Raw genomic sequence first — 27661 nt, 5'->3', positions numbered from 1 at the left:
TGATGCTCATTGGAAATAAGCTAGCCCCACCTCTGAGGCTTCCTGCAGGGAAGGGCACTTGTCTCATGTGACACCATCTGGAAATATTTCCGAGGCTGGAGGTGAGGCAGAAGGTGTTTTTCTCATGTGGCTGATTCTTTGGTGACTGGTAAGGACAACTGTTTCTTGTCAGATCTGAAAGTAGGGAGATGCAAACGTAAGAACCCTGGTGCACATTACTCAACAATGTGTTCATTAACAAAGGCTTCTTCAGGCAATTCCCTATGTCAGATGCATCTGCTACATTCTGTTAACAGTGCCACGGGTTTTTGTTGTTGCTGTTGCAGAAGGCTGATGCTACTCTTCTGGATTCTGATCCAGTATCGTTCAGGGGCCTGTCAGTATGTTTCTTGACTGCTGGTTTGCAAGTGCTTGCCTTTGGAAACTACATACTGTCGGTGCACATTCAGTTTTATTGTGCAGGCATTTGGCCATAACAGTTTGACTGTTCAATGAAACAAGTATTTCAGAGGTCTATAGTGGGTATCAACATGGATGTGATTTGAACCTTGTGCTCTTGAATCAGGGAGTACTGTTGACTTTTGTAAATCATTGCTGTCAAATCTGTGCTCTTCAGGAATAAATTCTGTGAATTTTAGAACTGCTATAGAAAGTTATCATTCTGAGGCTGAAAGTTTCAGTATAAATCCTTGAAGCAGAGTAACACGACCTGGTAGTAACTTGTGCTTCTTTTTATCATCTGACTGAAGCACATTCTCTTGTACTGTATTTTATTTTTTGTGAATATGCAGCTCTGAGCATCATTGTGACTTGATTGCTTATTAATAAGCAAAAAAGACGCACCATGGCTACTTTAAAATATGGCTACAGACATAATGTCTGAACTAAACCAAACCTTTAACAGTGAAAGTAGCTTTTAATGGCTGGTATTTTGAGCCCGGACCATATATATTTAAAAGTACATTGGCTCCCAGTACGTTTCCAAGCACAATTCAAAAGTATTGATGTTGACCTTTAAAACCCTAAACAGCCTCAGCCCTGTATACCTGAAGGAGCATCTCCACTCCCATTGTTCAGCCTGGACACTGAGGTCCAGCTCCGAGGGCCTTCTGGAGATTCCCTCACTGCAAGACGTGAAGCTACAGGGAACCAGGCAGAGGGCCTTCCTAGTAGTAACACCCGCCCTGTAGCATGCCCTCCCATCAGATGTCAAGGAGATAAATAACTGCACAACCTTTAGAAGACATCTGAAGGCAGCCCTGTATAGGGAAGTTTTTAATGTTTGATGTTTGCTGTGTTTTTATTATGCTGGCTGGGACAACCCTGTCAGAGGGGCAGGGTATTACCACCATCATCTTTTAAGGTTTTGGTAGCACCTATATTAAGGGTCTTGAAATATGCAACCTTAAACTTAATTGATCACTCGCTTTGTGGTAACCGATTAATCAGATTCATGACTAGAGCTATGTGCCAGTGTAGGTTAACAGCCTGGCCCTAAAAATTGTTCCACAGACTGCTACAAGGCATAAATCTGCATGTTACCTCCTTGCAACCTTGTCTGTCTGTGTGTACGGTTATAAGGCTGATGGGGCTTGGGTGGGCAACAGACTATTTGGAGAACTCCAGACCATATCCATAAAGCCTGTGCTAGAAATACCTGTTTTGCGCGACACTGTTAATACCATAAACATGTGAAACCTTATCTGCCAAGGTGAATTGAAACTTAGCACCAACTAAAACATTTTACTTTAAATGTGCTGTTGTACTACTGTAGTATGCCTCTGAATGCATGCACGATTGAGCAATAGCACAAGAGGACAGGATATGTTAGGCTAGATGGGCCTTTGGCCTGAACCAGCAGGCTTTTAGGTTCTTAGGTAGAAGCTGTGACTGGACAACAAGCCCACTAACTAGTTAAAAGCATGCTGTTCTAGCAGACTGCCTCCAAGTTCCTTAAAAGGGGCATCTCATTCTGTCATGTACTTGCTTGGGAATAGTGCTACGTCCTTTAGGCTCCCTTCTGCTGTCAGACAATGGAATTTTGAAATTCTTTCCCCTTGTAGTCTTGACATGCTTCTTGGAGATATACAGATAAAATGATATTCGCCTAGAACAGCCCTCCCTCCCCAAACTGTGTATCTTTCAGTATAGTTGGTAACTATATTTCCCCAGAAATTGGTATGGCCTGATGAGGATGTTGCAGCATTAATACCTAGCAAGCATAACCATGGTTTGGCATGGCCAAACTTTGCCCTCCAGCTGTTTTGGGACTACAATTCCCATCACCCCTGACCACTAATCCTGTTAACTAGGGGTGATGGGAGTTGTAGTCCCAAAACAGCTGGAGGGCCAAGTTTGGCCATGCCTGGTTTAGATGTTAGGTAAACAAGCTGTGGCTTTTGCAATGACTGACTTTGGTGTTACCCAAGTTCAATGTGACTATCTCATAAACCTACCCAGATCACCCTTATATGGTTGTTGAACCTACCGCTAACACTCTGACAAGTAACAAAAGTGCAGATTCCTAAGTACCACAGAAAGACAACAAGCAGCTGCCCCCAATTCAGAAATTCTTGTACTGTGGCTTAAGCAAGTGACCAGAACGCAGAGTTGGAAAAATGTTTTGAATTCCCAACCCCTTGTATAACATTGTGGGTTACCAAGGCAACCAAGAACCTGGCCTTCTTCCCAGTCTTGCCTGAATTGGCACTCTACATGGGAAGGGAAAAGGGGGCCAGGAAATGATACCTTCCTTTAGATGCTGGTTGAAGCAAAACACATCCGTGCAAGCCTCAAGAGGGCTAGGGTGGCCTTCTCTAATATTGAGTCCTCAGATGGCTGATGGGAGTTGTAGTCCAACAAGATCTGGGGGCTCAAGGCTGGACTAGGACATTGGTTGTGATCAGTGTTGTGGGGCAGAAAATCCCCATTCCCCAAAATTACATTACTTTTTTATGTGTGAAGAAGGTTTTCTGCTTGATACATTCATTAATAACAATGAATGGCCATTGTAAGTACAATATTTGGCAGGCTCTGCAGTTTTGGGCTCTGTTAAATGCAAGTAGACTTGGGCCCTGTTTTCAGGCTTCTCAGGCATATCTGGTTGACTACTGTGAGAATTGGGTGTTGAGCCTAGATGGACTTTGTCCTGATCCAACAGGTCTGTTGTTATGTCAACATACTAAATTAGGGCACAAGAGAATTTTCCAATGTAAGTTACCCTAATCTGCATAAGAGAAATTTCAAGGGGGGGGGGGGAATCCAATTCAGTCTTTGACCTTGATCTTGTGGCCACAGGAAGTACTTTACATAAACTTGTCCCAACTTGTTCTGAATTTCTTGCATGTGAAAAGTATGTGGAATCTTCTAATGTTCCTAACTGATTTGATTATGCCCACTGGGCTGCTCTCTGGAGAACCTCAAAAGTCATAAAGCACTTGAAGATCCCTAGGCCTCAGTTAATAAATTGAAATACACTGTACATTGCTCTGTGTGACTTGTGGTTTCTGATTCTGCCAGTCACGTTGCAGGCTGTTTTGCAGGAGGAGACTTCCTATTTTGAGCTGATCTTTAGGTCATGAGGGTTGGGAACGGTCCTTAAGACAAGTGCTGTCTAACTTTGGAGTTGGGCTGATGGGGCTTTTTTTGGATGCTGACTCTTCTAATTTCTGCTTTCTCCTTCCTTCCTTCAGGTCTTAGTGGTGCAATGGCTAGTATAAGTGTTCGTTCGAGTACCCCGGGCTCACCCACTCATGTGAGCAGCGGCTCCAACAGTAGTCGAAGGAGAAATGGACTCCATGACGTTGACTTGAACACTTTCATATCCGAAGAAATGGCGCTCCACTTGGACAATGGTGGAACTAGAAAGCGTACCTCAGCCCAGTGTGGTGATGGCATTACGGACTCCCCAACCCATAAACGCAATCGTATGATCTAAATGGCAAAACCTTTTGACCCCCACCTCTCCCTCTTCCTCATTTCCCCCCTCCCCATGCTGCTTTAAAGGCACTCGATCTGCAGCGTACCTACTGCTGGGGAAACAAACCTGAGGCGCTCTCCTCCCAAGTCACACAGATTCAATAATTGCCATAAAGGAAAGCTTACGTACTGACAGTAGATTCTTCTCTCGTAACTACAGCTTTCTTCAAATTTAGATTTCTTTAGCAGAGGACTTCCAATGTTGTGTAGTAGCTAGCAAGCTCATCGCAGGCAGAACATGCATCCGTTCCAAGGCTAAAAAGTGACCTTACTTGTACTCTTAAAGGGAAAAAGGAAATATCACACATTTATTTGGTTATAGAAATGCTTTTCTGTCCTTTTTTTTCTTGCTGTGTTTAAATACTTGCTTCAACAGTACTGCCATTTTGACAACAGTGTCAAAAACATGACTTGGCATGTAAGACCTGCAGGCTTCTTTTTTTGAATATATATATATATATAAATATTTTCTTCTTAAAAGTTCTACTGGGCGCATTAATTTCTATATAGTTAAGTGTGCAAATTTATAATTAAGTATTGGCCTGTACCCTTTTTTAAGTTCCCAAAGCAGTTGATGGTGGCCGTGTGGTAATGTAAAGAGGTTCTACGATGGTTCTGCAATGGAAACTAAATCAGTGCTAAAAAGGATCTTCATTGGATTTGCTTTGTGTGTGTGAGAACTCTGACATTGCTGCACCAGTCTCACCTCCCACACCCTCCTGGCCCAAGAACTTTTAATTGGAAGTCTTTCAGCTGATTGCCCATTATTACTTGAGTATTCCCTTGTAAGCAATCAGCATAATTCTTCATTAATTGCCACAGAGGAACATGTTCTGTCACTGGCGAACAGGTGGCTTGGGTACTACATGACTTGTATTGTGTGCTTCCTGTGAAGAAATTATCATTGTGGAATGATGAGGAAATGGATGGATGGGACTAGTTTTTGTTTTTGTTTTTTTAAAGGATATTGGATGTTTTCCCACTGTGTTGAGTGTGACTTCCAAGCCGCTTAAGGAGACATGACTTTAATCACCAAAGTCAGCCAGTGCAGGTCTTCCAACAGGGGCAAGATGTGACTGTTTTCAAAGTCCCATGAAATAAATTTCTCTAGGAGATAATCCTGAAATGTTTCCAGTGGCTTCAGTGCAATATGCAGCAGATGCAAACTGAAAGAAAAGTCTTGGGTTTAAGCTGGCCTGGCCTTGAATGTGAGCCAAGTTCTTGCCACCCTGGCCACCCTGTGGCATCCTTGGTGAAGCAGGTTTCTGGCTGTACCATGTTTTCTCAATGTCAGTCATGTGGTGTGTTGGATCAGCTAAGTGAACCTTGGAGAATGCTGAAGGGAGGCTTAGAAGAGGACCAGCATGTAAGGGCTATTCTCCTCCACCTGTGTGGAGAAAGAAACCGGTGACAGTGACCCAGTTTGCATGTAACGGTAAGTCAGAACAGTGGCTTAGCGCAACTGAGGAAGTGGGCTGGTTGGTTCCAGATTGCAGCTGTTACTCTCTTTGCCCAGTGAAGTTAGACATGGTTGGCTTAGTGGTGCACCCGAACCTGGGCTTTCAGTGGGCAGACAAGCCATGAACTGTAGCCATGGTTTGTTCTTGGTTTCTCATTTTGGGAGAGACAAAACCACAGGCCTGATTTGGATGCAACGCTAAGCCAAGCTATGGCTTAACCCTGGCTAGCGGGGCACCTTGGGCAGGGCGCTGTGGCTGCTGTTTTCAGTCCAGGGACCCTTGCACCACTTGTTCAAACTATTCACACTTAAGCCATGGTTTAGCTACTGTTATGTGTGAACTGAGGCAGTTGTTGCAGAAGGCCCCAGCCATGCCTAGTTCCTGAGATCTTCCCAGTCTTAATCAAGCGGTGAATGGAATGATGTCTTGCCTACTTTCTGCTTCCATAACTGGGGGCTTTTTTAAGCAGCCTAGCCTTCAAGTAATTCAATTTAAACTTCTTGGCCTGACCAGCTAGGCGGCATCAGGACCCTCTCTACACCGTATAATGCATATGCAAACCCAGGTCTCCACCCCCCCATGGTCACTTCCCCATTTCACTTAACAGGATGGAGAGCTCAAAATGCATGTGGATCTTCCTGGCTGGAAGCGCCCTGCAAATGGCTGTTGTGAGGCAGGGGAGGGGGGAATCTATTTATGCTTCGAATACCTATGGGGATCTCTGTTGAATCGTGGGATGCAACAGCATGACTAGTTGGCTGGTACCGAGTCACAAGTAGCTCTTGAATTTTTCTGCCTTTTCAGCCTTGAGGTGTCCTGACACAGGTGCCCTTTTGTCACCATTTAGAAGAAGTCTGCTTTGAACCACAGGGTACTCTTATAACTTCCTGAGGCCAGGAACATGCATTGCAAGAAGCATGTTGCTTTTTTGCTTTTGTAGAGCTTTTAAGTATTGCTAAAATACAAACAGCTTGGGGGAGTTGCTAAACAAATGATTTTTTTTTTTAAAGTTACGTGGTGTTTGTGGCTACAGGTTTGTAGTTCATGATACTATGCGTGAATTTTAAAACAAACCCAGAGACGACACTTTCTAAAGGTTGCCAATGTATGTACAGCTAGTTCACTATTGTTGACCTAAAAAAAGTGCACCACGGCTTCTGTGTGACATTTGTAATTTGCATGTGGTCTAGAACTAGCTTCCATTGTGAGAATTCACACTGGTATGTGCCGTAGTGACTTAAGACCACAGTGCAAAAAACCTGACTACCCACCAGCTTTTTCTGCCAAAAAAAAGTGGCACTTCAGAAACATAGGAGACTGTTTAATTGAGAAGCCCAGAACACTGGGCAGAGTCTTGTATTTTTGGTAGCAGTCAGCCTGGAATGGACAAACGTCGCATAATAACGTCTGCCACTGCTATGCTCCCCAACCCCCTCACTCCTAAATTGATTTAGTTCATAGGTGTACAGAACTAGTAGAGGAAGGTTTTTCTAGGGCTTCACTAAACACTGGGTTTTTCTGATCAGTGGTATGTTTTCTCCAAAGTAGTTAAGTGAGGGCCAGCCCATAATGCTAGTTGGAGCAGGATACGATACGTTTGTTTTATCGCTTAATGAGTTTGAAAAGATTGAAATGTGGATCTTGATGTGTGGAGTTCTTCTTCCCTCAACCCCTATCAGATAGAATATAATAATTCCTCTGTTCACTAATGCTTTGAAGCTTTGCTATCAGTCTAGCTCCTCTGAACAAAATTTGTCAAGCGTTTTTTTATATTTTTGGTGCCATTTTTTTCCTTTTTGGTAAAAGAAAAGCTGGCTTTGATAATCTAGCTGCACTAATAGTGTGTGTGCTTGTAAGTCTTTCGACAAACTTTATTTTTACTGCTTTTTGAAACCCTTGTATTTGCTGTTGAAATATTCAGCCTCCTGCCAAAACAAACAAAAAAGCTAGACTGCATGATGGCCTCATCTGGGAAATGGGTGTGTAACGAATTAACTTAAATATCCAGTGTGGATTATTTCCATTGGTTGTGACTTCTGGAAGAATAAGACTGTTGTAAAACAGACATGTTTAGCGCTTTGGGATGTGGTGGGAAATTAGTCGATTGCAGTTCCGCATTTTTACCTGGTTCAATTTGAATGCCTTCCAGTGACGTTTGTCTCATCTCTTTCCCCATGTAAACCAAACTTAACATGAATGTGGGGCAGATTTTACATAATAGTGTATCCTGCATTGAAGCTGAGCTTGGCTTGCATATTACTAAAAGTTCAATTTAAATATTAAAACACATGAGCTATAATGAAGTAATGCAAAGCTGATTTTTTTCTTCTTCCTTTGTCTGAAACTGAACTCCTGCAATCCTCAAATGTGACTTACCCTGCTGGAGAAATAGATACCTTTTTAAAACCCTAATAAAATTCAAAATAAACCAACCTAGCTCGTTTGGTTTTTTAATACTTCTCTTCACTTTCTCTAGGCATCCGGAAAAGAGGGTGGGAAGTATCTCCAAACTCAAACGAGGTCAAACATAGCTTGTTTAAAATCTCACATTTATGGAGGACTAATCCTACTTGTAAGAAGAAGAAAATGATTACCGGTAGTTCCGTTATCTCAGTGTCTTGGAGACTTCTGAGTGTGTTTAGCTGTGCTGTGACTGAATGTAAAGCTCTAATTTGTATTGTTTTGGATGTAGAACATGAGAATTTTTATACAGTTCACATACATTGGGAGAACAGCCATAACTCTGGTAGAGCATATGCTTTGCATGCAGAAGGTCCCCAGTTCAAGCCCTTCAGGTAGGGCTAACAAAGGTTCTTGCCCAAAATGCTGGAGAGTTGCTGCCATCAGATCAAGGGGCCCCAGGGACCAAATGTGGCCCTCTCCATCTGGGTCTTGGTGTAAGCTCAGGCCACAATCTTCACTGGCATTATTTAGTGCCCGTGTGCTTACCTGACTGGAATGTGTCCTTGGATTCTGATAATGATCTTTGCTTGGCTGGATGGAAGAGAAAAAGAAAGGTAGGTATGTCTGTAGAAACTAGCTTATTGTACAAAGGTAAAAGTTTGGCCTCTGGCCCCACCCCCCACTGGCTTGTGGCTCCTGGAAGACAGCCCATAAGGGAAAGTTGTCCCAGGACTGGATTAACTAACATTACCCATGTTAGTTGCTACCGTAATGCTAACATGGATAATGTTCTCCACCCACCCCACACTATATGGACCAAATGATCCAACTTTATATTACATCTTTATGAACATTATTGCCTCCATTGTTTTAACATACTGTGTGTGTGTTATGCAGGACAGTTACTGCCTGTTTTCAGACGTGTTTGTGCGCTGAGACTGTGAATATAATAGCAGTCCTGAAGCTGCCTGCCCAGAGGCTTGGATTGAATTGCTTTGTAACCGTGCATCCTTTCTCTGCTTGGTAAAAGTAGCAGAAGTTTCATGGAATGAGAAGAAAGTGAGCTATAAAGGGATGGTCTAAAACTTCTTCCCAGAAGCAGTGGTTCACAGACCATGAGCCACCAGCTGCTGGTCCACAGTGACTCCACCACAACGCAGTTGGGTGGGACACTTCCAGGACAAAATCTGGCACATTGGTGGGGAGTGCCACTCTGCCACATCAGATAGTTTGAGATGCACAGGTGTAAAAGTCCCTGTTGTTAAAGGAGAAGGAAGCCTTTCAGGCCCAGATGGCCAGATCTGTGTTCTCACCCTACAGGTCAACTTTTACCAGTGTGCAGAGCTACCCACCTGTCAGTAATGTGGCATAATGATGATAGGCGAGTGAGATGGTTAGTCCCACCCACTGAGTGTGGGGAGGGATCTGCTTCACCTAGTGATGGCTGATTGACAGGTGGTTGACAGGTGGTTGTAGTTTGGGGGGAAACGGGCTTGTGGGCCAACATTCGCCTGCAGAGTGCGGACTGGAGATTCTCCATCCCTGATAGAGAATTCATCTCACTTGTAGGATGCACAAACACAGGTCAACTTGGGTAACAGAGACCTCTGTGTGTTGCATGTACAGGCAGTGCCATTGGCCCAAGCCATAAAATAGGCAGAATGGAGGGGAAACCAAGTCCCTGTCAAATCTGATCCAGTGTGTGTGTGTGGGAGGGGATTCCTTCTAAAATAGGTAACCTTTTGTTCTTGATAATTGATTGTGACAGTTCTCACATTTGGTTGTAGACTTCTCTGAGCAAGTTGTAGACTTCTCCCTGAGCCCAGGCCTGTGTATGTGGTGGCTTTTTCCTCAAAGCTACCCTGTGAGGTTTGGAGCAAGAGTTGACATGCCCATGGCCTCTGGGTGAATTTCAGGACTAGGAATTTGAACCCAGGTTTTGCTAGGCCACGTGTGGCATTATAGTACATGGGTGTGGAATTCAGAATCGCTCTTGACACAGTTGCACACGGACCTCCATTTCCTTCCACCAAATTACAGCAAAGTCATCAGCACTGGGTAGCCTCCATGCTGAAGATATTTCTGCACCAAGAAAAGGTATTTCTGCACTAAGAATACATGTAGTGTTCTAGTCCTGCCCCCATACTCCTACCAGACTTACTTGGATGGCCACCTCTCTGGTTTCCAAGACCAGCTGCCGTTGGTTGCATGATTTTAAGAATGCCTTCGCAAGGGAAACTTTTTTTAAAAAAACCTTTATATTAAAGATTAAGCCCAGCTGCTGGGGGTCCTGTGTTCATGCCGAGTAAACATATTCTGTGTTTCCGGGCAAGTATTACATACAACTAGCCTTGTATTTGGCCAAAGTGTGGATTATGTCCTAAAGTAATACTTCTGGGTCAGCAACTGCTTCTAATCTTAATCACTCATTCACTGGTTCAGTGCAAATGTATGCAAGAGAAAACCCATGAATTGGCTCAGCAACTCCAGACTGCTATGCTGCCTGTGTGTCATTTATGACCTAAATCAACACCACCCCCATTTTTCTTGCAGGAGTGTAGGAAGTTGTTTCGTACGGAGTCAGACCATTGGTTCATTCAGCTCAGTATTGTCTATACCTGTGATGGGGAATCTGTAGCCATCCAGATGAACTACCAAGACATGTTGGCTGTGCTGCCTGGGGTTTTTAGAGTTAGTGCAGCATCCAGAGGGCCACAGGTTCATAATCTCTATAGTCTACTGCAGTTTGCCAGGGTTTTTGAGATTGTGTGTGTGTGTGTGTGGGGTGTGTGTGCTTTCCCAGCTGCAGCAAAGAGCCATTGCTCAGTAATAGAGCATCTGCTTTGCATGCAGAAGGTTCTCTGGTTCAATCCCAGGTTTCTCCAAGTAAGGCTGAGAGAAGACTTCTGCCTGAAACCCTAGAGAGCTGCAACCACTCAGTGTAAATGGTTCTGAGCGAGATTGACAAATAGCCTGCCTTGGTATAAGGCCGCTTCCTGGAGATGACTGGACCTGTTGCAGACAGCTCATGCTTGACCTTTGAGCTGGAGCCTTTTCCCAGATTCCAAGGAATCTGACCTACTATCCCTTCTCCTTTTCTCCAAAAAAGTGAATTGATTTGTCTGTCCGGACTTAAGAACACAAAAGGAATTCATGTCCCCTTTAGTCCACCCTGCAAAGCCAGACATGGGATCCCTCTATGTGATGCCCCTTCTCCTGGCATTTGAGGGGGTCATTAGACCCACAAAGTCACATTGGTGCTGAGCCACTCTGCTGTTACCACTGGGGCTGCAGGCAGTGTGCTAGCCCATTCAAACAGGAATTATTACTGTTTAGTTTATTACCTGCACTTTACTCTTAAGATCCCAGGGTGGGTTACAAACATTTGCAATACAACCTTAAAAACAGCTTTAAAAATTTGCAATTACAAAACACGCAGTCACATAAAGGTAGACTTACATCTTGGGTGGCAAAGGCCAAGGTAAAGAGACTTTCTGTCAGCATTGGCTGAAAGCTGTCGTGATGTTGCTAGATGCATCTATGTAGGGAGGGAGTTGCACAATTTAGGGGCTGCCACGGAGAAGGCGCTGTCTGGAGCCATACAGCCTGAGCTTCTGAGGGTGGTGAAACTAGCTCCCCACCCTGATGATCTTAACACCTGAAATAGTCCGTAGGGAAGGAGGTAGTCTTTCAGGTAGTTGAGGCTTAAGACTTTTATGGCTTTAAACACTAACCTGAACACCTTGAATTAGACCTGGAAATGAACTGACAAGCAATGCAGCTGTTTTAAATGGGTTATATTTGTGGCAGCTGCCTTTTGAACCACTCGGAAGTTTTCACATCATTTGCAAGGCCAGCTCCACTGAGAGCACATTGTAATAATCCATTCCAATCCTTCCAGTTGCCACCAGCTATTGTGCCAGTAGAGCTGTAGAACTCAAAAAGCCGTAGGGGAGGTTAAAGAGTTGTCAGCTAAGCTGACATGAGTAATCCTTGACAGACATCTCCAAGTAGGGGTGGAAATAACTATCTTCACCCTTCTTTAGAAATCCCAAACTAGCCTGCATATTCTTACCACTTGGCCAGACAACTGTGTTTACCTGCAGACTGCCCAAAAAAGGGACTTGTATTCTCCAAGATGGTTTACTACAACTCCCATCAGCCAGAGGAATATGCTGCTGTGCATACTGGGACTGATGGGAGCAAAAAGTCCAAAAAGCAGCCATTTATGTTGATAGGATTTGTACTTCAAGCACCACCTTGTGGGCAGCTGTCAAAATACATTAACTAGGGCTTTTCTGATACCATTTATCCTACAAATGTTAGCTGGAAGCACTTGGTATGGTGCAACAAGTTGTTTCATTTGCTGCTTGAAATGGAAGTTGTGGCTAAACAAAACCCTTTGCATTAAAACAAAAATACCAAACTTCTTCCCTGGAGAAGAGCCTTATCTTGGTAGCGTCCCTACTTTGCAAGCAGAAGGTCCCTGGTTTAACCCATGGCATCTCCAGAGAGGGCTGTGAAGGACCTCCGCTGGAAATCGTGGAGAACAACTCACACTAGATAGCACTGAGTTTGGACCGGTGGTCTGACTGCAATGGTCTCATAAATCAGTAGTAGAGCCACCTGCATTGCAGGCAGGTCTCCTGTCCAGTCCCTTGCATTTCCAGCTAAATGCTGGTCTAAAACAAAGAAGAGCTGTTCCCTGGAAAGCTGGTCTGATATAGACCAGCAAGTCTCCATTTTTAAACTTTCCTTGGACTGCTTGAAGATTGCTGTGCCTCCAGCAGATCCCTGAACAAACTATTTTGCTTTGCACAGGAAAGCACTTAATATATTTCAATAACTACCAGTAAGTTTCCAATTTAATGGATGTGTCTGTTTTTGAAAGTTGTGCAATATTGGATTTGGTGACATTTGATGCTTAGGTTGTTCTCCCTATCGGACTTGATGAATTTTCTGTTTCAAGTGTCCTCCCCCCAACCCATAAATCCAATTTTGAGGGTTGACTAGGATCCTGTACAGATAATTGGTGCACGTTTTGTAAATTCATGTGCTTTTCAAGTGACAGCAGTGGAAACGAACAGAGGTGCCTCCATCAGTAATAGAGATGGGGGACCGTTTCCAGTCCCAAATCAACATTCCCTTGTGGTGGGAGCCACATGGCAGTGGAGGTGGTGGCTGGAGCTAAAAGTGGGGGCAACTCTTATCCTTTGTGTGTGGCATGTTACATCCCCATCTCCCACAAATGCATCATTTGATGCATGCAAGCAAGGGTTTCCTTACATTTCAGTGGCATAGTGCAGCCAGGCAAAGCCATGAGGGATGTGGCCTATACCTCCCAGGAGACAGATAAAGGGGCCTGGAGGAACACATCTGACCCTGGGCTTGATGTTTCTAGGCCTCGAGACAGCCGTAAACTATGACAGCTTTGTTCCCCCCACCTCAGTTTCATCATGTGCTACAGCTGCTGCCCACTTGATGTCTAGCTCTGATTCTATGAGCCGATGCTTCACCTTTTTTTTTTTTTGCCACTGACACGTGCCCCTCAGAAGGGTCTAGGTTGAGAAAGTTTCCCCACTACTTGCCTACGATCTCCTGTGAGTTCAGAGCCTTGAGACGAGATCTATTTTTTAAAATACTGCCCTTTGATTAAAATTAATTCCAGGGGAGGGTTTTGTAAGATGTAATTAAGCAATAACAAAAAATTGACTAAAACAATTGCAAAGCAATTGAGGACAACAGTGGGAAGCCCCATTGTAATTACAGCACAAGGAAAAACAAAGCTGAAATGATTATGATGCTGCTATATGTTTGATTTTACTAACAGGGCAATTTGTAGCCACATTGATTAGTGCACTGGGGGCTCAGCTCCAGAATCCTTCCTTTTGCAAATGATATTCCCAGCCCTGTCGCCCCATTGGCTCGCTGCAGTCTCCCTAGGCGACAAGAGGCCGTGTCAGGCCTAATGGAACATTCCCCACGTGGCTCATTGGCTTCAGGCGTCACCAGGGGCAACAGGACAACACGGAGCCTCAGCAAGGCTTTGCAGTTTTCTCGTAGTAGGTGAGCATCCCCAGTGAGCCTGGGGACTTTCCTGGCTGGGGGAATCCTCTTTGTGGAGTTCTCTTGGACCCGTGGTTGGCCTGAAGAGCTACGGGCACCATGTCTCACCCTGGTATCCTCCTGACCAAGGAGCCGGCTCCTCAGACCATCCCCGTTTGTGAACTGCCCATGAAGGTCTACGAGCCGGCGCTGAACACCGGCCCCGATTCCTCCAGTGGTTTGGCCACCGCTGGCTTCCGCACGGCCAAGTACCTGCCAGAGGAATGGCACCAGCACAACTACACCCGGTACCATGAGGCCTTTGCTGACCGCGACCACTCGGAGCGAGTCCGCCTCGAGTCCCAGAACGTGGCCGCCTTCACGGCGGAGCTGGCCCAGCGCACCCAGGAGGACTCCACCGTTAAGGTAGGCGAACGCCTCCAGGACATCCACTTCTGGAAGTCAGAGCTCCAGAGGGAGATTGAGGACCTCACGGAGGAGACGAACCTGCTGGCAGCCCAGAAGCTGCGCCTGGAGAGGGCCCTCGACGCTACTGAGATCCCGTACAGCATTGCCACAGACAACCTGCAGTGCCGTGAGCGCCGGCAGCCTCCTGATCTGGTGAGGGACCAGGTGGAGGTGGAGTTGCTCAAGGTAGGATATTTCCTTATTCATTCTGGGCTCAGGACCGCTTCCCCCCGATCTGGCCCCTGTGATCACTCTTAAGCACTACACCACACTGGCTCTCAAGGGGCAATGCTGTTGTGGCCTCATTTCTTTTGGGGAAGCATCACAGCTCAGTTGAAGAGCACCTGCTTTGCATCTTCAAGAAGGTAGGCTTCCTGTCTGAACCCCTGGAGAACTGCTACCAGTCAGTGGAAAGAACACTAAGCTAGATGGACTGATGGTCTGACTCCATGTAAGGTTATATATCCCATGTCCCTAACAGGAAGCAGCCAAAGCTTTAAAAAGTCCCAGCTTCAGTCCTTGACATCTCCAGGTGAGGCTGGGAGAGATTCCCTGCCTGAAACCCTAGAGAGATGCTGCCGGTCAAATAGAGACCAGTGTGTATATTTGCATGCATTTAAAACCTGCCTATGGGAAGCACTGTGTCCGGAAGAGAAGTGACCCCCCCCCCATTCCCAGATACGCCTGTTATCTGGCCCACTGCCAGGTTGGTCCATGGCTTGGGGGGGGGCATGTCACAAGGGTTGTGGTTTAGGGCAGGCCCTGTTGCTACTCCTGAAGTGCTTTTGTCCTCTGGGGGGCGGGGAGAGATGGCGGCATGTGCAGAAAAGGTGGGGGAGCAGCAATCTTGTCAATGACATTTACAGTGGTACCTCGGGTTAAGAACTTAATTTGTTCTGGAGGTCCATTCTTAACCTGAAACTCTTCTTAACCTGAGGTACCACTTTAGCTAATGAGGCCTCCTCCTGCTGCTGCGCCGCCAGAGCACGATTTCTGTTCTCATCCTGAAGCCAAGTTCTTAACCTGAGGTACCACTGGGTTAGCGGAGTCTGTAACCTGAAGCGTCTGTAACCCAAGGGACCACTGTATTGTCGTGCCACACCATGCCCACTGGTGTGAATGAAATTTGGGGCAAAATGCTGGCGTATTGGTCAAAAAGCCACAGTTCCACCACACAGCAGTCACTGCAATGTGGAAGGAACATTAGGAAATGGGACAGAAGGGCTAGTGTTATAATCAGGAAAACTAATGCAATTATTTCCTGTGGCTGAATGCACCTTATTTCTCCATACAAAATCAAGTGAAAAACAGAAGGAGCACGGTTCAGCTTTGGAGAATATAATAACCTTAATATGATATCTAAAAGACACTCATGTTGGTGCCTGGTTGGGAGGAGGGAACTGAATGCCCAAACTGGAAAGGCTATTGCATAACCTTTGGAAGTTTGGGGCACCCAGAGAAGAACCTCCTTTGAAGATTGGGCAGTTCCTATAAGACAGCCTCCCCCGACCTGGTGCCTTCCAGGGGATTTGGACTACAACTCCCAGCAGCCCCAGCCAGCTGCTAATCTCTCTACTGCTTTTATCTAGGAAGCCGAGCTCATCAGAAACATCCAGGAGCTACTGAAGCGAACTCTGAAGCAAGCTATTAATCAGATACAGTAAGATCCCTTTCCACTGTTGCGGGTTGCTGGTGTTCTAACTAACTCTTGAACCTAGTCCTGGTGTAACATGTGATTGATCGGGAGGAAAATCAAAGCATTGCGCTCTGCAGAGGGTGGTATGTGTGAACTGATGTCTTGTAACTTTGGTATCATGTGCTCCTATGCAGAGCCTGGTGATGCACAGCCCAGCCAGCATTCTGAAGCTAAGCAGCTCTGAGTCTGGTCACTGTCTAGATGGGAGACCAAATGGGAGACAGACACACACACACACACACACACACACACACACACACACACCGCCTTTCAATTCATGATAGAAGCAAGGTGGGCGTAGAATTGAACTAATTAACTAATAAATGTGCGAACTGCTTTGCAAATGGTTGTGACTGGATGATAAAACAATGATAACAACAAGACAAATCTACCGTGTTTTTCGCTCTATAGGACGCACCGGACAATAGGACGCACCGGACCATAGGAGGGGGAGAACAGGAATTCCCCCCCTTGTTCTCCCCCTCCAAAACAAGGTGTGTTCAAGACCAGGTCAGGGAACAGCACAAAGGCTGCGTGCAGCCTTGCCGCTGCCCCCCGAGCTTGTGGGGCTGGAGGTGGGGGGAAGTGCTGCTTTCGCCCACCGCCAGCCTCAAAGATCCCTGAAGCCTTTGGAGTGCAGCTGCACTCCAAAGGCTTGAGGCTTCGGGGACAGCCTTTCAAGCCTCCGCTGGGCAGCAGGGTGCCTTCACCCCGCTGTCCTGCGGAGGCTTTGCGCAGCCATCCTGAAGCTAGAACAGCGAGATGGAGGGCTGCGCAGTGCCCCGTCTCACTGTTTTGGCTTCGGGGACAGCCTTTCAAGCCTCCACAGGGCAGCGGGGTGCCTTCACCCCACTGCCCTGCAGAGGCTTTGCGCAGCCCTCCCGAAGCTAGAACAGCTTCGGGCTGCAGGCTGCTGTCCGCAAGCCTTGGGAGCCCAGCGGGAACTCCCGCCGGGCTCTGAAGCCTTGTGGATAGCTGCCCGAAGCCCGGGGTGTGCAGCGCTGCACTCCCTGGGCTTTGGGCTGCAGGCTGCTATCCGCAAGCCTTGTTACCAGAGTCCTAGGAGATTAATGGTTCATTGTATCATTGATTGGCATGAGACTTTTTAGTGGACCACAGTAGACTTGCCTCAGGGATTCATGTATGAATAACCTGTCTGGACTGCTGCAATCTAATCTTCACGGAGCTGCCCTTGGAAGCAGCCTGGTAGCTGCTGCTGTTGCAGAATGCAGCTGCCTGGCTGTTGTACAGAACAGTGAAAGGAGGATCATATCCCCCTTGGCTGCCTGTGAAATACAGGGTTATTTCAGAAATTAAGGGATGCTGGTATCAAGTGTACAAAGCCCAGTTCCTTCTGAGCTGGCTGTGTTCCTACGTCCCCGGGGTCTTCAGCTTAGTGTAATGCCTGATGACCTTGTCCCTCTCCTTCTGGAGCTGTGGATAAGTTCATGGTAAGAGCATAGTTTTGGCTGGCTACCAAACTGAGCCAAAACTAGCCCCATCCTGATATTCGATTTCCTTTATAATAAATACTGTATATCTTTTTACAGGGAAAATGTGTTCTTATAGTTGCCACCAGATGGCACTATGAACTAAGAAACAAGAATACACACAGGCAAGCTGCAGAACTGCTTTGGATAATATGGAAAGGGATGGTTTTGGGGAAGAATATCATCCACGATTGAAGCTTCCTGTCCCCCACGCTTGCTTGTAACATCCACGGCAGAGCCTGTGTCCCTCTCCCACTGCAGTAAAATATATGAAGCTTGTGTGTAGCACAGCAGGAGGAAAGAACACAGCTCCCCCTTTGGGCATCCTGGAAAAATGCAAAGAACTAGAAACTTGAAGCAGAATTGGTGGTTTCTGGTCTCCTAAGCTGCATAATTCCTTTGTCCCATAGCACAAATGTCTGGGTTTGCCTTGCAAATAAGTCTGCAGGGAACCTGTGGCCCTCCTGATGTTGTTGGACTACAGCTCCCATCAGCTCAGCTAGCCTGGCCAATGACTGGGGATGATGGGAGATGTAGTCTAGCCACCAGGAGGGTCACAGGTTCCTCTTGTCGGCAGAATAAAAAAACTCTGCCTCATTTTGCACCTGCCTGCCTGGATTTTCCCAGACACTTTTTTAAAAAACATTTCTAACATTCTTGGCAAATATGACTGTCTCTAATTTTTATATAAAGTGAGATCTTGATGTGCACCCTGAATTACCTGATTTGCCTTTCTCGAATTATGTTCTAATTACTTTTAATTGCACTCACTTGAGCGTGTGTCAAGGATGGATTTTGCTCTTGGATGAGCGTTTCAGTCTGAAATGTTCTCTGCATTGCATAACGTAATGTTAAGGCTGATGGCTTGTATTTCTTGGTTGGAACTGCCACCAGGTGTCATATGGAGAGATGGAAGGAAAGGGCCTTTTTGGAATATTCACTGGGATTCGAATCCAACAGTGAAATCTATCTGAATAGCAACTTTTCCCATGGGGATCTAAATGGAAGGGTTTTTCCTAGAACTGGTCTTTTTATTGAGGTGTCGAACCATTTGCTCCTGAAATAAGGTACTGTATGAAGGCAAATCTCAGGGCTCTCCAACATTTTCACGCTGTTAGGTAGCCTTCTCTATTCTGGTGTCTTGCAGATGCCTTGGGGAATACATCCATTCCAACATTCCTTAGATGAAAATAAGGGCATTTCTTACTCCTTCCCCAACTGAACAGCCAGTGTGGTGTAGTGGTTAGGAGCAATAGACTGGTAATCTGATGAACTGGGTTCGATTCCCTGCTCCTCCACATGCAGCTGCTGGGTGACCTTGGGCCAGTCACACTTCTCTGAAGTCTCTCAGTCCCACTCACCTCACAGAGCGTTTGTTGTGGGGGAGGAAGGGAAAGGAGATTGTTAGCCGCTTTGAGACTCCTTAGGGTAGTGATAAAGCGGGATATCAAATCCAAACTCCTCCATTTTGTGTGTCTCCCCCCCCCCGAGCATTTCCTATCAGAAGACAGATGAGGGCCACCAGCACCACTACGCCAATGGGACACAGCACATATGTCATCCACCATCCTGAGAAAACCTCTTCATCTCCATTTTATCTTATTTTATTCTTTGGTAGAATTGCAAAATGAAGAACACACGCCAAGAAATAAATTTTAGAAAGGGGGAAGATTAAATGCGGATGCACAAAGTTTATATATATATAAAATCAAGACTCCTTTCTCTCTGCTCTGCTCCACCTTTCTTCCTACCTAGGGTGGTCCTGCCCCTCTGCCTGTCCCTCAGAGCCAACGCATCATGTAGGTCTGGGCCTTGGCGGCAGCAGCCTCTTCTCCTCCTCGCCTGCTCTCCAGCAGCCACTACAAGCTGCCCAAGGGAGGAGGGTGGCGGCAGCAGCAGCAGCAGCAGCCATGGAGAGACAACGGGATGCTCCCTTGCATCTGCCATTGCCACTTGGGACACGGGCCAGCTCATCCGCCTCCCTGAGCTTGGAGGTGCTGGCAGGGGATCAAAGCTATCGGATTGGCTTTCGTAATTCCGGGTCTGTTCTTGGAGGGTATGGGAATACAATTCTGGAAGCTCAGCCATGCTGGCTGGTGCTGATGGGAGTTGTAACCCTAAACACGGCAGCACTGTCTGGGGCTGATGGGATTTGTAGTCCGAAACATCTGGAGGGATGCTAGGCTGGGCAAGGCTGCTGTTAGGCATTCAGTACCTATTTAGACGGGCTGCTCTCTGAAACACGAATCTCTGAGGAACTGAGCTTCACAAGGTTTTCTTGCGCTGACTAAAATTGGGTGTGTAGGTTGCATTTTGGCCACAAAACAAAGGTGAATGGTGTGGAAGGGGTGTGCTTTCAAGGCCCCCCTCCATTCTGAGGTTTGCGGTGTTTGATTCTGCAGATTAAATCGAGATCACAAGGAGATCTGTGAAATGGACTGGTCTGACAAAGTGGAAACTTACAACATTGACGAGAAATGTGGGAGGTACAATAACCAGAGCACGAACATCCAGTTCCATCCAAGCACATCGAGGTTCGAGGACAGGTGAGAACCTCTGGATCACCTACACCTGGGAAGGAAGGCAGCACAGAGTAAGGAATCCATTGTATCCACCCTTAGGTGTCAGCATTTGTATATTTGAGAGATACTTGCAGTGGCCACTGGAGCCCACTGGTAGGAGGGAAGGCCAGGAGACTAACAGCAGGTGCCTCCAAAGCTGATGACAGGCAGAGCCAACTAATTCTTGTTTTGTAACTATCCCCTCTGTTGAGTTGTACAAACCTAAAGAGGAAGCTGATAGGGAGGGCTGCCCCACTGAACTGGTTGCAAGTAAGAAAGGTGGGGGCGGGGCTGGCTGGTTGCTGGGCCCACTTGTCCCAATGGACTAACCTCTACAGGATGAAGGCCGCCCAGTGACCTTCACAGCATGAGTAGAGATTAGAACCTGGGTCTCCCCAAAGTCCAACAATTTACCCAACACATCGTCTCCATCCCTGGTGAGGTGAGCAGAACCATACATAGTATTTTAAATGTGAATCCCCCATAGATGCAGTCCAGATAGATGCAGTTCCAAAGATGGGACTCAGGTGGCGCTGTGGTCTAAACCACTGAGCCTCTTGGGCTTGCTGATCAGAAGGTTGGTGGTTCGAATCCCCGTGACGGGGTGAGCTCCCATTGCTCTGTCCCAGCTCCTGCCAACCTAGCAGTTCGAAAACATGCCAGTGCAAGTAGATAAATAGGTACCACTGTGGCAAAAAGGTAAATGGCGTTTCTATGCGCTCTGGCTTCCGTCACGGTGTTCCGTTGCTCCAGAAGCGGTTTAGTTCTGCTGGCCACATGACCCAGAAAGCTGTCTGTGGACAAATGCCAGCTCCCTCGGCCTGAAAGCGAGATGAGTGCCACGACCCCATAGTCACCTTTGACTGGACTTAACTGTCCAGGGCTCCTTTACCTTTTTTATCTTTTACTTGCAGTCCAGGAGTGGGGCCCAAATGCCACCCTCTGAACTTCTCTGTCTGGCCCTTGGAAATCTCCTCAGGCCTCCTTGATTTTTGCCAGGCTGGAATGTGTCCTTGAACCTTGAGGATACCTGAGGAGAGACAGCACTGTTTGCATCTGTGTAGAAGCTAGCCTACTATACATAAGCAATGTTTGCATCATTTCCTCTGCCCACGTTTGCTTTGGGCCCCGCCCACCACTGCCATGTGGCATTACCGCTCCCCACAAGAAGGGAACATGGCCCTCAGTCTGACAAAACATCCCCTAGCCCCGTTTGGAGATGGCGGACGTTGTGACGCTCACTGTTTTGTTTCCCATCTCCTCCTGCTCTCGCTGCTCCTCCCCGGGGCCCACGCCACAGCGCTTCCACGCCCGAGACGTGGGCCAAGCACAGCCACGACAACATCTACCGGGCCGAGCGAGAGAAGCTGGCGTCCATCAATCTCCGTGCCCTGATCGACAACATCCTCCGCGACACGGCTGAGGACCTCCGCATGCAGTGCAACCGGGTGAACGACGCCTTCGCCCAGCAGTTGGAGGTGCTGGAGGATGCCAAGCACAAACTGGAGCACCACCTGAAGAAAGTATGCTGCCCCCTTGCTACGGCCCAGAGCGGGAGAAGCTTCCTGGATTGGTCCACTCCAAATATCAGCACTGGGTTTGGGGGGGGGGTTGCTTGAGCAAGTCGGCTTCCCTCAGGGAATCTACTTCTTCAGGGGGAGAAATACCCTACAAGTGTCCCAGGAAAAAACGAGGACATCCTGTTTCCCCTGTGAGAGCACAGCCATTTTGGGCGCCATGATCTCGCACGATTTAGCGCCCCCCCGATCTCGGGTCAAGAACACGAGTTTTTGAGTCCTAGAAAAAGCGTGTCCTTTTGGGCTCTGTGATCTCGCACGGGAGCACAGACAGGAAGACGTGTGTTCTGGTTTCGGGACTCAACATTTTAGAGGGTATGACATTGACAGTGGCAGCTTGACAGATACCTGGCTAGGCTGGCCCTTGACACTAGGCCAGGCATGTCATAAAGCAGGGCTAGGAAACCTAAGGCCTCAATATGGCCCGTAGAACTGTCCCTAGGCCACAGGCCCTCACTGGACCTGCTTCACATCCTCCTTGAGTGTTTTTGCTTGGCTGGAATGTGTGTCATTGAACTCTGATAATGCCCCTTGCTTGCTTTGATGGAGGATGGAGTGTGTGTGTGTGGAAACTAGCCTACTGTACAAAGGTAAAATTGATATTTATTTCTCCACCCCCCCTCCTTTGTCTTGCTCTCCGGCCAGGAGCATATTGTTCTCTGGTAGAGCTGACTTGCCCCCTGCTCTCCATCCAGCATTCACCCTAAGGGAGATTCAAATGAGGAGAAACACAGGGAGATTGGAGGGAAGAAAATAAGTGTTTGGGCAAGTTGAGCAAAATTTCTCCTGGGAGGTGGGGGTCCCCAGTGGGCACCATAGGAGGCGGTAGTGGGCATGTTGGCAACCTGTGGTTTAGTGTTAGGTGAGAACCAGGCCGCTGACAAAGCTACAGCCAGTGCACTTTACACCTGCAAATTAGTTTCCATTTGAAGGGTTGCGGTATCCTCCTCCTTTTCAGAACAGCTTCTCTAATTGAAGCGTTGACTCTGTCTCCAGCATTGACTTATCACCAACACCACCCTTTGCATAACAGGATACTGCAAACAGATTTACCGTACTTTCCGTGTTTAAGACGAGGGGGTCGTCTTATACACGGATAGTGCAGAGGGGGGAATGGGTGATTGGGGTCCGCCACGAGCAGGAGATTGTCAGCGGTGTTTGGGCGGGTGATTGGTGGCCTGCTGGTGGTTGGCTGCTGTGGTGGCAATTTTTTTGGCGATTTGTGGCTGCTGGCGACGAGCGGACATGCCAATAGTGGCTTCGGCCAGGCGTGCGATTGGCAGCGGCAGTCAGATGGGTGAGCGATTGTCTGTAATACCCCCCGAAAGCTCAACAATTCTTGACAATTCCCCCCCATTTCCTTAATTTGGAGTCCCAAAAAAATAGGGGTCATCTTATACACAGGGGCGTGTTATACACGGGAAAATATGGTACTTTGTGTATAAAAGACTTGGAATCTAAATATGCCCCAAAGTATTTCTAAAGCGTCCCCCTCCCCTTTTTGCATATGCGCTGGAAGCTGCCAGGGGTGGCTGGGGGAACGCAGCCAGATGGGTGGTGTATAAATAATAAAATTATTATTATTTATTTTAATTATTTTAAAACAGACTCTTAAGGAAATTGGCGATCAAGAGCACAACATTGAAGCTCTCAAGCAAGCTATTAAAGACAAGGAAACTCCACTCAAGGTAGCTCAGACAAGGCTCTATGACCGTTCATTCAGGCCCAATGTGGATCTCTGCAGAGACGCTGCCCAGTTTAGGTAAGTGTTGTTCCAGCCGGCGGGGGGGGGGGGGGGGCTTGAGGGATTTTTTTTATTTAAAAAAATTTGTGCTAGTTTTTCTGTGAAATAACCTAATTTTCACTAACCTAATGTGCACGTTGGAATAGAATTACCCAGCAGATCTTGCACTTCTCTGAATGTGGTAACATGATTCTCAGCAACTTAAATATTCCTTTTTGCAAGAAAAATGTGTATATGGGAGAGATATGAATTTTAAGTCCCATTTTCAGAGAAAATATACATTTAAACATGAATTCTGGAAAAAATGCCTTTAAACATACATCAAGGGAGGGGGAGCCCATTAAAAACATTTCTTTTAGAGAGAGAATAGTAAAAGCTCATTTGGAGAGAATAAACACTAACACATATTTTGACTATTTTTCAAAAAATATGCTAATAGGTTTAAAATAATTCATAGGTTATTGTGGATATAGGGCAGAATGGAATTGTGGGTAGAATATGAAAGAGGCCAGAAACAGATTCATTCAATTTCATTTCAAGCACTTTTGCTTTGCTGGCCAGCCATGACGAATAGCAGCTCTGAAGGGGAGGACTGGGCTGCAGTTGCAGAGTGGGGTGACCCCATTTATTTTTTTTAGTTTTTTAAATTTATTACAAAAACCCCAAAAGCATCGCCTTTCAGAAATCCTCCCCGGATATCAATTCCGCCTTTGAAATCCCTGTAATGTATGGCACCTCTACCTTAAATCAAACCATGGCCTACTTTGGGTGTCGTTTGATGGAACAAAATGCACCGGCAGATCTGATCGGGGAACTCTAAAGTGATGCACAGTTTGGCTCTCAAACTGCCCAAGAAGATCAGGTCCAAGGATGGGCCACTCACTATCCAGCTTGATTCAGATGTTACATGGAATGGTGTAGCGGCAAATTAAGAATTTGGGATCCCTTCATGATCATCGCAGCCACTCATCCTCACAGGCCCTTCTCAGAATTCATATTAATATTAAAAATATACAATGGTAAGAACTTGGAATGCATTGCAATGTTCTATTCAGATCTCCATGTGTTGCCCTTCAGCTAGATCTACTAGTTTCTGTGCCTATATGATTCGGCAAATGATTCGGAGTGCTCCAATATATCCTTTTGGAATGACTTAATTTTCCTTGAAGTTCCGTTGTACGTAATATTTTCCTTGAAGTTCCATTGTACGTAACAGAACCTGCACACCAGTCCCTTGAAACTGGAGCCAGTGTTCCTAAACACTTAGCTTTGGAGCCTACAGAATAACAACTCTTTGGTGTTCTTCCTGTGCATCTTCTCCAGAGGGACCCTAGGAGCCAATCCTCAGAGGCTGACTCACCTCCTTTACTCTGATTGGCTCTCGTCAGCACAAAGGGCGGAAAGTCATCTTCTTGGGGATGAAAAAGCTCCCCTTTCATGCTGGTTGAGTGGTTCTAGGATACTGGAGATGGGGATCTTGCTGGGACCCTGCTGAAGAAATAGTAACAGGTCTTTGATAAACACACACTACACCTGGTTATATAAGCAGCATAGATGCTACCAGGAAACTGATCTGCATGGGCCTATCTCTGTGTTTGTTGTTGTTTAGTCGTTTAGTCGTGTCCGACTCTTCATGACCCCATGGACCAGAGCACGCCAGGCACTCCTGTTATCCAGTGCCTCTCACAGTTTGGTCAAACTCATGCTGGTAGCTTCGAGAACACTATCCAACCATCTCGTCCTCTGTCATCCCCTTCTCCTTGTGCCCTCCATCTTTCCCAACATCAGGGTCTTTTCCAGGGAGTCTTCTCTTCTCATGAGGTGGCCAAAGTACTGGAGCCTCAGCTTCATGATCTGTTCTTCCAGTGAGCACTCAGGGCTGATTTCCTTAAGAACGGAGAGGTTTGATCTTCTTGCAGTCCATGGGACTCTCAAGAGTCTCCTCCAGCACCATAATTCAAAAGCATCAATTCTTCAGCGATCAGCCTTCTTTATGGTCCAGCTCTCACTTCCATACATCACTACTGGGAAAACCATAGTTTTAACTATATGGACCTTTGTTGGCAGGTGATGTCTCTGCTTTTTAAGATGCTGTCTTTGTGGTAGTTTTGTGTGAGTGAGACAGAATTCTAACAGTTCCTCTTAAGTTCTGTTTAGCAGACTCACTTGCAGAAAGGTACTTGAGGGACGAGGGGACAGACTGTACACTGTACTTAGGGTACAGATTGATTCCAAGTTGCAACATATTACTAATACATCCTTTAAAAACCTACACACATACACAATCTTTTCACCGCAGCGCTTCTAATTGTGGCCTGTCATTACAGCAGAAAGGTTATCTACAACTCTTGAGTGCAGAAGTAACAAAGTGGGCATTTATCACCTTGCAAACATGTTTGACGGTGGGGAAGGGGGACTGTCAACACCGTACGTTTCCCGTCACCAACATGTTTGTACAAAACAAACACGCAAGAGGGGGAAAAAGGGAGAAGAAAAGGCTGAAATTGCTTGATGCCTTTTCACCTGCCGGTCTTCTAAATTAGAAACAGGCATGGAACGGCTCTAAGGGAGGCCTTAGAAGATGTTTGCTAGACATGCAAAAATGACTCGCAATTCCCATTCCCCGTCTTACAAAATTGATTTTGTATGAGCCATAAACGATATAGGCTGGTTTTAGTCCAGAGGCAAATGCAAATGAAGGCAAGGAGAACTGCTGACCAGTCTAGATCTGAAGCTCCTGCTTTGGATGAAGAGAATTCCTCTTTCATGTGAGATTGGATTACTCCAATTCACTTTTATGTGGGGTTTCCCTTGCACTTGATCCAGAAACTATTGCTAGCCTAGAATGCTGCGGCACAATTGCTGACAGGAGTGAGACCCCGTTAGCACAGAGACAGACATTTACTATCTGTCCAAGTTGTTGTTATTGCTATATAAAGCCCTTAACAACTTGGGGCCACTTTACCTGTGAGATTGCGACAAATTGGAAGAGTGACAAAGTTCCGTCGAGATCCGAATGGATTCACAAATTGGCCGAATATGCGGAACTAGATAGCTTGTCAGAGAAAATAAAAAACATACCAAAACAGGTATTTATTTCAAGATGGAAAGTCTTTAAAACTTATTTGAAAAATAACAATTGTAGTTTAAGGTCAGTTGCAGTGTTCGAATAATTTCAGCAGTAGTCTTAAGTATGATGTAAAAGATAAGACAGATCAAAGATGATCAAATTTCAATAGAACTTGTGGCAGTGTATAAGCAATGAGAATTTGAGGTGGGGAGTAGATGGAAAGTCTGGTCGACAGAAAAAGACGATTATTATTTCAATATTAGGAGAATATTTGTTGATGTATCAAGTTTTCTTTCATCCCCCCCCTTCTTTCTCTTTGTGGTGATGGATAGTTGTTTTCATTTTTTGTTTGATGTGTAAAAGAGAATATATATATATATTTAAAAAGAAGTATTATTAACAGATCTGGAAAAAAGAAAAGAAAAAGAGATTGCCTTATCCACATATATGCCCACTTAGCTGCTTCAATCTGTGAAACTGACATTGTTACAGGCACCACATAATACTCATTCTGCACTTGTAGGAAATGGATTTTTAATTTTTTTTAGTGTGGCAGCGCCTTCACTTTGGAACTCCCTGCCTATGGACATCAGGCAGATGCCTTCACTGTAATTTTTTTGTTTTACTCTTTCTGAAAACTGCATCCTGGTTTTATTGCAGTCAAGCAGCATATAAATTTTGTGAAATAAATGTTGGATGGTGTGGTTTCTAGACAGGCTGGACCACCCGCTCCCCCAGCCCAACCTTTTTTTCTTTAAAAGAAAATTAATTCCTGCACCTCTGACATCCGTTGTTCTGTTTCACACTATCCAGGCTGGTCAGTGAAATCGAAGAACTGACAGCGTCCATTGAGGCTCTCAAGAAGAAGCTTCTGGAGTCAGAGCAGGCTCTGCGCAACCTCGAAGACTCTCGGATGCATCTCGAGAAGGAGATTGCCGTGAAGGCCAACAGCATCTTTATTGACAGGCAGAAATGCATGGCCCATCGATCGCGATACCCTACCATCCTTAGACTAGCAGGCTATCAGTAGCCATTGCTGCCTCCGGTAGAGGAGAGTGACCCACTTGCCTCGACTGACGAGAAATTCAGTTGCATAGGAATGTGAACTTCTCTTCCCTCCCCCAGTTTTTGGTTTGTGTTGAAATAAAATGAAGACATTTTTGCCAGGA

General features: G+C 46.1%; 2 protein-coding genes and 1 long non-coding RNA gene across 4 annotated transcripts in view; 2 read left to right on the top strand and 1 right to left on the bottom strand.

Moving 5' to 3' along the window:
* HAPSTR1 (HUWE1 associated protein modifying stress responses) overlaps window positions 1-7870 on the top strand; it is a 26489-nt gene extending 18619 nt beyond the window's left edge. Inside the window, exon 4 of the mRNA XM_083584826.1 lies at window positions 3693-7870. Within this exon, the coding sequence (XP_083440952.1) occupies window positions 3693-3937 (245 nt within the window). The 3' untranslated portion in view covers window positions 3938-7870. The remainder of the gene's footprint in view (window positions 1-3692) is intronic.
* On the bottom strand, window positions 7634-11401 carry LOC310748847. The gene is made up of 2 exons (XR_014541388.1): window positions 11301-11401; window positions 7634-8432 (listed from the first exon to the last, which is right to left on the bottom strand). It is a non-coding gene; the product is annotated as an uncharacterized lncRNA (long non-coding RNA).
* Window positions 8745-27661, top strand: TEKT4 (tektin 4). 2 transcript variants are annotated; one of them, XM_083584821.1, is made up of 6 exons: window positions 8745-14540; window positions 15944-16014; window positions 19943-20086; window positions 21402-21624; window positions 23286-23440; window positions 27306-27661. In XM_083584821.1, the coding sequence occupies exons 1-6, from the start codon at window positions 14007-14009 to the stop codon at window positions 27520-27522; spliced, it is 1344 nt and encodes a 447-aa protein (XP_083440947.1). In that variant the 5' UTR covers window positions 8745-14006; the 3' UTR covers window positions 27523-27661. The 2 variants fall into 2 exon arrangements, 1 of the variants encoding a protein (XP_083440947.1); XR_014541376.1 differs by having other exon boundaries at window positions 10645-14540; window positions 23286-25019; window positions 25511-27661.

Source organism: Podarcis filfolensis, assembly GCF_964270895.1.
Source record: "Podarcis filfolensis genome assembly, chromosome: 14".
Taxonomy (NCBI): Eukaryota; Metazoa; Chordata; class Lepidosauria; order Squamata; family Lacertidae; genus Podarcis; species Podarcis filfolensis.
This window is presented reverse-complemented; position numbering and strand designations above follow the sequence as displayed.

What these genes read in the sequence shown, in the direction of transcription:
- TEKT4 (XM_083584821.1), top strand. Translation starts at nt 14,007, where the DNA reads ATGTCTCACCCTGGTATCCTCCTGACCAAGGAGCCGGCTCCTCAGACC. An exon ending in TGGAGGTGGAGTTGCTCAAG is followed by an intron (nt 14,541 to 15,943) that starts GTAGGATATTTC and finishes GCTTTTATCTAG; the next exon opens with GAAGCCGAGCTCATCAGAAA. An exon ending in TGGAGCACCACCTGAAGAAA is followed by an intron (nt 21,625 to 23,285) that starts GTATGCTGCCCC and finishes ATTTTAAAACAG; the next exon opens with ACTCTTAAGGAAATTGGCGA.